Below are 12532 nucleotides of genomic sequence, written 5' to 3'. Positions count from 1 at the left end.
GCCACACCCGTTACCACAAAATCAGGTCATCTGATAAATTAACTGAAAACACACAAGTGCAATGTCAGATTTCAATGAAAAATTAGAGAGACAAACTATTGTATCTTTTCTTAATGACATGCACAGATGAATTGTTCACCACAAAACTAGCAATGTGAGCAAACAAAATCATGGAGACTTATATTATGTAGGTGATAAAATGTTTCCTCATTTACACATTTATGAAATGCTAAGGTTAAGTGCTCTAAATGTACATTTCATTATGTTTAATTAACAAATATTGTCAACTAATGTTAACAAATGCAACCTTACTGCGAGTGTTTTGACTGTTTGCTTTTGCCAATTTACTATGTGACTGCAGTAAAACACTGATACTAAGTTCTCTCTCTCTGTTTGTTTTGTTTTGTTTCAGGGCAGTTGTTCTACTAGTAATCCTGTCTCAGCATCTTCACTCTTTTCTGCATCTTTCTGTGTTGTCCGTCTGCAGGAGACTCTCTGTAAGTCTGAACAGGCACAAGGCATCTTGTCGAAATCTTTGTAAATGGTTACATGTAAAAAAAAAAATGTGCAGTGTTGGTAGTCGTGCAGGAATGTGGTTGATAAACACTGATCTAGTTGAAATAACATTACCACATTACCATATTGTGTTGTAATAGTGCTAATAAACGTAGCAGTGCCTGCACCACAAACACAGCTCCATCCTAAATAGTGTTTGAAAATAGAATTATTATGTGTCAAACCGCAGTATGTCGAAAAGAGTATGCCAAAAGTTTCTGGATGGTTTACTATTTCAGGTAGAAATTTGAAGTTTAAATTTAATCTAAATTTAACCCCAATCAGTGGTGTCCCTGCTAAAAAAATCCAGCTTAAACCAGCCTAGGCTGGTTGGCTGGTTTTAGCTGGTCGACCAGGCTGGTTTTAGAGGGGTGTTGGCCACTTCCAGGCTGGTTTCCAGCCATTGACCAGCTAAAACCAGCTTGACCAGCCTGGTTTAAGCTGGACATAGCTGGTTTTGGCTGGGCTCCCAGCCTGCTAGGGTGGTCAAGCTGGTTTTAGCTGGTCATCTCCCAGCCTAACCAGCTAAGACCAGGCTGGAAATGGCTGGAAACCAGCCTGGAAGTGGCCAAAACCCCTCTAAAACCAGCCTGGTCGACCAGCTAAAACCAGCCAACCAGCCTAGGCTGGTTTAAGTTGGATTTTTTAGCAGGGTTAAATTAACTAATTACAAACACTCCAATTACTGTAATTGAATAGTTTTTCTCAGAAATTGTAACTTAATAAGTAGTTTTAAAAATGTGTACTTTTATTTTACCTTGAGTTAATTTTTAATGCTGTGTCGGTACTTTTACTCCACTACTTTCCTTCAACCTTCAGTTACTACTTTATCTTTTCCTGTCTATGGATGGTGAGCTACCTCAAGACATGGGTGATTTATAATTGCAGCATTCTGTTTGGAAGCATTTAAAGTGTCCAAAAGATGTCCAAAATCTTTACACGCCATGATCCAGAGACTGTTTAGATGCAAGTCACTCATAAGATGATGACGAATGTTTACTGTATGATAACTGAAATTACCTTGCACCCCCAGCAAGCACAAGACGTCAACATGACGTCAGATTGATGTTGTACCCCAATGTCATGGGGACATTGCAATTTGTTTGGAAATGAAAATCGGGTTGACGTCAAAATTTCACATCAGGCAGTGTCAATGTTTAACGTCCAACCTAAAACCAATCAAATATCAACTTCTAATGATGTTACAGCTTGACGATGTGCGGGCGTTACCACTGTGACGTCTATAAGATGTTGGATTTTGGTTGCCATACCTAATGAATAAATGTCAGTATTTGATGTCAATATAATGTTGGACTAAGACGTTGGCTCAATGTTGGATTTTGGTCACTTTCCAACACAATCAACCAAATATCAATGCCGTTAGACGTTGTTATTGGACATCAAAAGAATGTTGTCTTTAGAAGCTGGCTGGACAATAAATTTTGGTCACCTGACGTCACAACCTAAATCTGACCAAATATTAACGTCTTATAATGTTGAGTGCCTGCTGGGCAATAACTAAATGCACTACAGAATGTTACGTTTACACACATCCACAAATTACTTAAATGTAATCACAAATTACGTAAATGCATCAGCTTTCTACAGCGTAAAACTCACTACTCTTGAGTACTCTTGGAAGGTCTACTATTTACTCATACTTGAGTAATATTTACAACAGATACTTTTAGTCTACTTGCACTACATTTTTAGGCAAGTAATGGTACTTTTGCTTAAGTCAGATTTTCAGTACTGTTTCCATTTTCAATACATCGAGCATTAAATGTGAATTCTGTTAGAACTAACAGCTCGGGTACAAAGTGTAAACAAACTACAAACATGGTGGACACGTGAGGCTAACTGTCAAGTAGAGAGGCTTCGGTAAAGTTGTTTTAATGATATTAATGATATTTTAATGTATTAATTAATATCTATCCAACTGAAAAATATTTTAAATTATGTTTTCAGTGTTATATTTTATCAGCAACAACAATGTGAACTTCAAAACATGTTTGGACATTACTTTCTGTATTCATAATTATCCAAAAACCTGGACAAACCTAACAGTTGGGTTAACGAAAATCTAAATAATGTATAAAAAAGTTTATTCCAGCGTTTAGTACGTCATTAACAGAACTCAAGTTTACTTTTACTTCCAGCCCAAGTGTAACACAGACACCTTGAGTCATGATTTATAGGATTTCCAGTTTCGAGCTGGTGTTCGATCTCTTAACCTGCAGTACATTAGACTGATGTTTGGCCTGTAAGAAGATTATGTCATTGATCTGGGCAAAGTTTCCCAACGAAGAGGTGCCTTGTGTTACAGTGATCTTTGACTTAAGTGTTCTTAATTCAATATGAGCTTGAATGTTGTCAAAGGTTATGGGAAACAGTTTGTGGCTTTTTTCATGAGTGATCGTAAGCTCAAACTAAAATCTTATTTAAATGTTTCCTCTGCTGTGTTAAAGTAGACACTGTGTCTGCATGTCTAGTTCATCTATTTGAGTTTGTGCCGATGTGTTAATGTGGTGTTTGTGTGTAGCTGTAGGTACATATTTGGACTTTTAAAAACTATTGACTTGTGCCAAGACACAAATTTCAAAAGTTCAGAAATAGAATTGGATAAACTGACAGTGGGCAGGTGATAGAGACCAGAACAAAGACAGACTTCCGACACTGAATGACCATTTTTAAAGGAGATTAACTGAATTTAGCATTGTTTTTCAGATAAATGTCAACTTAGCATGTCTCTTAAATATCTGCAATTATATTATTCTATTCGTATGCTTTAAAAGAGTCGAAAACCTAAATAGAGCACATTTAATGAATCTATCATTTTGACTTATTATCGCCACCTACTGGCGGTTTAAGGGTAATATTGATTTTCTGTAAATAAAATTATAGGCAGTAAAACAATTTCCATTACACTCCACTCCCAATTTACATTTCTTGTCGGCTTAGTCTCTTTATTAATCCCGGGTCGCCACAGTGGAATAAACCGCCAACTTATCCAGCACATTTTTACGCAGCGGATGCCCTTCCAGATGAAAGAATGATGCGCAACAAGAAAGCACCACCCCCAATCTATATCCCATTTCAGTTGGATGCACATCCCTATACATACCTAAAAGTCTCAGCAACTTATGGTTCATGTGGGTTTTGAGCAACACTGTTAACAGTTTCCTGTAGTTCAGTCTCCTGTATCTACAGTAACTTACTGTCCGCAGTTCGCCAGTAACTTACTGTAAACCAATTACAGCAGAAATACTGTATTTACGTTTGCACCATTTATTTTGCTGTATATCTATTTACAGCATTGTTTATTTTTGCTGTAAATATACAGCCATTTTCACAATGCAATTTTAAAATACAGTAGCATACTTTACAGTAAGATATACGTAGTTCACATTACAGTTAAATACTGCAACCCAGGCTCATTCTGAAAACGTAGTCCAGCGGACGTTTCTGGAGACCGCAAAATACGTCCCGGGAGGTATCGGACTCGAACCCGGACACCTTTGTCAACTCCTCCTCTCTGTATCTGAAGTCCGCCGACGCACACGATGAGCTGACCGAACAAACTGATTGCGGCGGGAAAGCCCTCCACACGGAGGTAAACAGTCAGCCGGCAAGCCCAAAAGGGAACAGCGTCACACAGCCCCGTAGCGTTCGCTTAAAAAAATTAAATGCAGCCATATGTACCACCCGGGACGTATTTCGCAGCCTCCAGAAACGTCCACAGGACTACGTTTTCAGAATGAGCTTGGGTTGAAATACTGTCTCATTTTCAAAAATCTTTAGCAGTGTATATATTACCCTGAACTATCTTTTCAGTCCCTGTAGTGATGAGAAAAGTTGACACAGACTATTGAATTTCATGCTTTTCCATCTTAAAATATGACAATCATACAAAAAACTACATGGTCCTTGTAAGGTCTTAAAATTTCAAAGATAAAAACAAAACATTGCTTGACATCTCACACCATGTCATTAATTATTTAACAGATTTTAAGACCTCCCAAATTTTGTGATGTCCTTATATGGAAAAATGTAATGTAATAAGGTGTCCTAACTTTTTCACATGACTTTGTTTCTGTATGTCAAAAAATGTTTATTAGCACTACACTCTCAGTAACGCATATATTTGTCTTCTATGTCTCCTTCCCGTACAGGTACTTCTGTCTGTGATGGTGACTTGGGTGGTTTGTGCAGCACTTTCACACTGGGGTCACGTCCATCTCAACTCAGTGACCGAGATGATCTCAATAAACACAAACGCCACCTTCAATCAGTACCAAAACAGTCCACAATCAATCCACAAGCTCATCATTCACAATGGCTCTCTGCCCTGGCTGGACTTTCCCCTTCCTGGTAATGGACATGTTTTTTCAGTTTTACTTGCACAGTTTTAGCAGAGGATCTGATCATTCAAAACTCTAATTGTATCATGAATAGAATAATTTACAGTGTTTAAGAGATGGATTCTCACGCAAGTCATAAGCTAATTGCTAATAAATGATTTGCAAGTATAAGAGTATTTGGTAACACTAGTTTAGGTCACAAGTCATGCTATTAACTACTGGCTTATCACCTGCCTATTATTAGGATGTTATCTATTCGTTAGTTGTTACACAGTCTTATACATCCTTAATCCTACCCAAAACCTAAACCCAACTTCTACCTTACTAACTATTAATAAACAGCTATTTAGTAGGTTACTACTAAGCTAGCAGTGTTAGTTAATGGTTAATACTGTGAATTGTGACCTAAAATAAAATATTTCTTTGTTAAAATCAAGCTTCATCATAATTAAAATATTATTATATTATATTATATTATATTATATTATATTATATTATATTATATTATATTATATTATATTATATTATTTTATATTATATTGAATTATATTATATTATATTATATCATATCATATCATATCATATCATATCATATTATATTATATTATATTATATTATATTATATTAGTTATCTCCATTTACTAAAAGAAATATGACTTTAGGTTATCAAACGTTAACTAAGAAATAACCATCACCTAAGATTAATAAATGCTTTACAACTAGTGTTAAAAGTCTATAAAATCCTAATCAATAACTTTCAATATTTTAATTGAAAAAAAAAACAATATCTTGGGCATATTGGAGGCCAAATTAACAAGTAAAATGTTTTAAAATGTTTTAAAATACAGTTGAAGTCGGAATTATTAGCCCCCTTTAAATTTATTTATTTTGGTAATATTTCCCAAATGATGTTTAACAGAGCAAGGACATTTTCACAGTGTGTCTGATAATATTTTTTCTTCTGGAGAAAGTCTTATTTGTTTTATTTCGGCTAGAATAAAAGCCGTTTTTAATTTTTTAAACACCATTTAAAGGTCAAAATTATTACCCCCTTTAAGCTATATTTTTTCCAATAGTCTACAGAACAAACCATCATTATACAATAACTTGCTTAATTACCCTTACCTGTCTAGTTAACCTAATTAACCTAGTTAAGCCTTTAAATGTCACTTTAAGCTGTATAGAAGTGTCTATCTATCATGGCAAATATAAAATAAATCAGTTATTAAAACTATTATGTTTAGAAATGTGTTGAACAAATCTGCTCTCCGTTAAACAGAAATTGAGGAAAAAGAAAGATTTTAAGAGAGAAAATAAATATAGACAATAGAATATATAATAATTATATTAAATTTATTTTTTAAAACACACACAGAGATTTGTGATACACAGATACAACACAGTATTTGAGCCATTTCTTTAATAAATAACCCTGTACAGGACAACAGATGACAAAAAAGCTGCTGCTTTGAATTGGACTGACTACTATTAATCTATTGATCATATCCATTAAAAATAAACCCCCCAAAAAATCAAAATACAGTAAAAACTTTCTAAGTTTGTTGAAACGCATCAATCTGAAGGAGGTTGGGTTTTTAGGATACTATTAGAGTTCATTGACATTAGTAAACAGCTGTTCACTAAACACCACAGCTAGATCCTCCTGTATGGGTGCGCGGCCATTAAAAAACACCCACACTCGAGTTAGAGAACATTAGTTTGGACAGCTATGCTGATATTTTTAAGAGTTCAATATTTATGATATTTGATATTTAAGAGTCGCAGACGTGAGGCACGCACGAACTGGTTATAACTAATCGCCGTTACATTTGTGTGACTGTTTGGTTTATAGAGCTGTGCATGTAGTCCTAGTTGACGTGCAGCGGTTGGAAGTGCAGCCAGCATTAAGTCTGTATTTTACAGTGAGGCTCTTTTTGCACCAAGTCCGAAGAAATAAATAACGGAAGACGGTAAATGCCATTACACCAATCATTTTTATATAAAACATATTTAATAATGAAATCAAATAATTATATTACAAAGTTCCTTTTCAGCTATCTCGCGGCCCACCTGCAGGATCGCTGAGGCCCAATAGTAATAAGTCTAAATGATGATGTCATAAAAATGCATTTTCTGATTGGTGCTTTGGATGCTATCGACATCTCCATTATTGAAGAACTAAAAAAATCTTGGGAGAAAGACTATACTGTACAAATAATTGTAGTTTTAGATGAATTGCAATTGTCAAATGTTAGTCATTAAAACAGTCAACAAAAAATAAGTACAGAGGTGACTCCTACAATACTTCAGTGGCAGTTTAAAATGCCAGAAGTTGATCTGCATGTGCACTGTATAGTGAACGAAGAGGAAAGATGTACGCCTAAAGTTGTCAAAGTGCCACAACATATGAAACACAAACGTTTAATAATCAAAAACTGCTGACAGCTTATACATCAGGAGCAAGATATACTAATGAAGAGCTTATTTGCAAAACAACTAGATATTTGAAAAATTATGTGAACAAAAATATTACATAAACTCTTCAATGATCATCCTTTTACAATATTAAATCAAAGAGAACATGTTACATTTTGTGTGAATATCTACTCGTACAGTAGGAGTTGAGGTTTGCTTCATTGTTTACTTCACTTGGGTTTATTAGTGAAGCGATTGATCCAATAGGCCTGCTGATGGAAGGTTTGCAAAGGCATATCATGCTTCCTTGTCAAAGTGTTTTGTAGTATTTTTAAAATACAAAAGTACAGTATTTTATTTTAATACATCTTGTAGATGCTGTATTTGATAGTTTATTTCAATAATTTTTTTTTATGTAATCATTTGGCCATTTCATTTTCATTGTTCATTGTTCGATGCTTGTGTTTGCTCTATGCGCTCAGCTTCATCACTCCCCCTGCTGTCTGGAAGAAGTGTTGCAGCAGGACTGGCTGGAGGTCTGTCTGCCAGCATGAGTTCTCCAGCTGTGTATGTGTTGTGTGCTCGGCTGCTGAAGGCTCCAGTTCCCCCCGCTCATGCCTGTAACAGGGGCCTGTGTGTGGACGGACTGGGCAGTGTGTTCGCTGGGCTGATGGGGGCGCCGGTAGGACTGTGCAGCAGTGCGTCTAATGCATGTGTTATTGGGCTCAGCCAGGTAAGGGACTGTTGATATTCTAACTCATTTTATTAATATATTATATATATATATATATATATATATATATATATATATATATATATATATATATATATATATAAAATAAAATAAATAAATAAATAAAAATTATATATATATATATATATATATATATATATATATATATATATATATATATATATATATATATATATATATATATATAATTAAAATTTTTTTTTTTTTTTTTTTGCTAATTGCAACAAGTCTGTTTTATGTCATTATGTTTCTCAGTCTGGGTCCAGAAGCACAGTGCAGCTCGCCGGCGTCTCGCTGTTAATTTTGGGATTGTCTCCTCAGTTAGCTCAGATGCTCTGTTCAGTCCCTTTGGCCATCCATGGTGGGAGTTTTCTTTATATCGATTTGCACTTTTGTTTTATGATGGAATGCTAGTTCAGTTTATTAAGGATTTCTGATTTATGTTTACGAAAAGTGAAATTAGATTATTAAAGAGCCCCTATTTTGCATTAAAAAAGGTCATATTTTGGATTTGATGGTCTCCATCAACAAGCGGATATACATACAACGTCCAAAAAAACACGTTCGTTGTCTTCTAATATGCATTTATTTTACTTAATTATCCTAACAACTCCTATATGATTCGTTCAGCGATTCATTTGTTCCCAAACCCCTTCTTAGCGCAATGCTAATCGGTGCTAATTGGTCCGATGACCCAGTTTGTTGTGATTGGTCGACTGGGTTCAACGCATTTATGTAAATCTGTAAAGAAAGAAACAGGCGTTGTGTTTTTAATGTGGTTTTGGATGCATTATTTGAATAGCCCCATGAAAATTTAACGTGAGAGATACAGTACAAGCGCTGATCTATCTATCTGACTATAATAAATTAGCTGAGCAGGGCGATTAAAAGTTACAACATACAATTAATACATATTTTGCAAACTACACAAAATGAGGCAACAATTTGGTCCCACTTTATATTAAGTGTCCCTAACTACTATGTACTTACATCAAAAAAATAAATACAATGTACTTACTGTGTTTATAATGTATTTGAGAACACTTGTGGTGCTTTTGAGTTGGGATAGAGGTTGGGTTATGGACAGGTTTGGTGGCATGGGTAGGATGAAGGGTGGGTTAAGGTGTAAGGGATGGTCAACAGTGTATTTACAAATGCAATTACAAAAGTTAATTACAGAGGTAATTACATACATGTATTTAATCAAGCATAAGTACACAGTAAATACATGTATTTACACAATAAGTACATTGTTACAAACTATTAATTCCTATGTAAGTACATGTTAGTTAAGGCCACTTAATATAAAGTGGGACCAACAATTTTAATCACACTTACATATTATGATCCAGAGGAAGAAGAAACTTGTCCATATGAACTGTCCTGGTCCTGTCAAAGTCTGACAAACTCCCATACATAACTGTCTCTGTTGCTCCTTCCTATAATAGCAAACTGTCGACATATCCCGGTTATTCCGACATATCACGATTATTGTATCAAAAATCAGAAAAATGACTGGATCAAACACAGCTTGTGCTTGGCTATACTGTAGAGTTGTTGAGAAAATGAACTCCCTACAGCTGAATCTCTGTCTGTCAGTGATCATTATCTTTGTGTCATGATCAGTCTCGTGATCCTCAGAGCACATTTTACCGGATCTGGCACTTCATATTTGGTGTTTCACTATGTCAAGGATGATGCGTTCAAGCAAAATATCCGAACCCAACTCGATTCATTCATTCGACTCTGAGCCGACTATTTCGTTAAAGAGTAAATAGTTTTAAACACGGTGCTCTTTCAGATTTAAACCTCAGCTGGATGTTTTCATTCACTTAGTCCTGTGTTACACTGCATGGAAGGTCATTTACAAAACCCATAAAAGGGGCTCTTTAAAGACACAAAATGAGTAATGTTATTAGTAACACTTTACATTAAGGTTTCATTAGTTAATATTATGTAATGAACAAAATAATTTATGTATTTATTCATCTTTGTTAATGTTAATGACATTAAAGTTGTCTATTGCTAATTCTTACTAACTCACTGCAATTGAAATTTTGTTGCAATTGTTTTTTTTTTATAATTAATACATTTTTTAAATCATAACAAGTACATATTTTTGTTTTTAGGTTTGGTTTAAAAACGTACAGTATGAATTAGGGATGTAACAATATTGTAAATACCGCCATACCGCAATAGTAATTTTTTTTAATATTACCGTAGGCGCATAACTCAATAAAACTATATTTCTGAGAAAAGTTTGCTTAGGCGAATGAAGCGAGCAGGAGGTAGCGGGAACTACAAATCCCATCAGCCTAGGCGTAGCCATCATCCTTTGCGGTCTGTTGTCACTACAGATCCAGTAATTCGCAAATGGAGTGTGTTGCTAGTAGCGGGGAAGAAAAAGAGCTGGAAATGATCAAACCTAAAGCGGGTTTTAAATCGGCTGTGTGGAAGCATTTCGGTTTCTTTCTAAAAAGATACGAAAAAGGAGAAAAGGTGACAGACAAAGAAAAAAACAGTATGCAGGCACTGCCAGACTGTGGTGAAATATAAGTCGGGGAATACGACTAAAAACAGTCATGGGGACTGCAGAACACAGCAGTTAGATTGATGCAGACATTGACTTGTACCGCAAAGAGACCTCTATCTCACTCATGGCTTGTCCTCTCAAGTGGTGGAAAGACAATGCACAACGTTACCCACTGCTGTCAACCTTGGCTAAATCATATCTCTCTGTCCCAGAAACCTCAGTCCCAAATGAGAGGGTTTTTTTTTTTCTGTTGCAGGGGACATGCCCAGAGATCCCAGCTTTTACCAGATAATAGTTATATGATAATTTCCCTTAAAACCCCCATCTCTATCTAAGTGAGTGCGTGATTAAATGTTGAATGTGATGAGTTTTCAACAATACTAAAATGAAACTTTATTTTTTATATATGGTTTAATAGTTTTTTGTTATTAAAATTCATTCATACCGAGGTATTATCGTACCGTGAAATTCTGATACCGTTACATCCCTAGTATGAATGCTAAGCAATTGAACCCACACACAAAAAATACTTTAGTAATTTGTACTAAATGAATATCGAATCTAATAAATATAGTACCTTTACATTTGTAACCACAGCAGTGAGATTTATAAAGAAAAGAAGAACAAAACATATTTTGAGTGGCAATGTTTGTAGTTTTTGGTGTAAATAATTATATAAAATTCATGCGCACATTGAGGTTTCCTTAGGTTAAGCTATAGTTTTATTCAGTCTAATTACCTTGTTAAGACAATAGTATTAACACCTGTTTCATGTTCTCTAAGGTGCTGTGCTTAGTGTAACCTACGCACTTGCTGTAGCAACAGGCATAACGTACTTCCAACATGCTGATGTGGACTCAGGACGCAACATCTTTAACATCGGCTTTACAATGTTCATGTCATTAGCACTGCCGCACTGGTTCAGACTTCACTCTGGATTTATACAAACAGGTACCATTTCATGTGTGACGTGTTTTGTTACACTTAATTTAGATTTGGAAATTAAATTAGGAAATTTAAATGAATTAATTGTTATCTCTGTGTCTTCAGGTGTTGGCAGTGTTGACGTTTTTCTTCAGTCTCTTTTAACCTTACCTGTTTTTCTTGTGGGAGTCTTGGCTTTTCTTCTAGAGCACACGGTTTCAGGTAGAACAACAATTTAATTACTTTTTTAAGTTAGTCTGTTAAAGGAACACTTCATTTTTTTTTGGATATAGACTGATTTTACAATCACCACAGCCTGTTTTATGTCGCCACATTCATATCACCCTGCAGCCCAAGATCGGTTACTCACTGAAGCTAAGCAGGGCTGAGCCTTGTCAGTACCTGGATCGGAGACCACTAGGGAACACCAGGTTGCTGTTGGAAGTGGTGTTGGTGAGGCCAGCAGGGGGCGCTCAACCTTTGGTCTGTGTGAGTCCATATGCCCCAGTAAAAGTGAAGGGGACACTACACTGTCAGTGGGTGCCGTCTTTCGGATGAGACGTTAAATCGAGGTCCTGACTCTCTGTGATCATTAAAAATCCCATGGCACTTCTCGTGAAAGAGCAGGGGTGTAACCCCGGTGTCCTGGCCAAAGTCCCTCTATCAGCCCTTACGATCATGGCCTCCCAATCATCCCTTTCCACTGAATTGGCTCTCTCACTGTCTCTCCACTCCACCAATAGCTGGTGTGTGGTGAGCGTACTGGCGCCGTTGTCCTGTGGCTGCCGTCACATCATCCAAGTGGACACTGCACACTGTTGGTGGAGTGGAGAGACCCCCCCTCAGGATTGTGAAGTGCTTTGGGGTGTATGGCCATACATGATAAATGTGCTATATAAATACATATTACATAACATTACATTACAAGTAAACAGTGGAGTTTTATCTCCAGACAGGAGCACTATTAGCTTAGCTTAGCATCAGTCATTG

General features: G+C 35.9%; 1 protein-coding gene across 2 annotated transcripts in view; it reads left to right on the top strand.

The window, feature by feature from the left end:
* slc23a3 (solute carrier family 23 member 3) overlaps nucleotides 1-12532 on the top strand; it is a 29390-nt gene that overhangs the window by 11627 nt on the left and 5231 nt on the right. For both annotated transcript variants that reach the window (XM_017357754.4, XM_073912482.1), the window contains 6 exons: nucleotides 413-497; nucleotides 4728-4926; nucleotides 7814-8064; nucleotides 8341-8446; nucleotides 11402-11569; nucleotides 11669-11764. In XM_017357754.4, the coding sequence (XP_017213243.2) occupies nucleotides 413-497; nucleotides 4728-4926; nucleotides 7814-8064; nucleotides 8341-8446; nucleotides 11402-11569; nucleotides 11669-11764 (905 nt within the window). The remainder of the gene's footprint in view (nucleotides 1-412; nucleotides 498-4727; nucleotides 4927-7813; nucleotides 8065-8340; nucleotides 8447-11401; nucleotides 11570-11668; nucleotides 11765-12532) is intronic.

The sequence above is a fragment of the Danio rerio genome, chromosome 9 (genome assembly GCF_049306965.1).
Source record: "Danio rerio strain Tuebingen ecotype United States chromosome 9, GRCz12tu, whole genome shotgun sequence".
NCBI classification, from domain to species: domain Eukaryota; kingdom Metazoa; phylum Chordata; class Actinopteri; order Cypriniformes; family Danionidae; genus Danio; species Danio rerio.
Note: the sequence above shows the minus strand (reverse complement) of the source record. Positions and strands in the feature narration are given on the sequence as shown.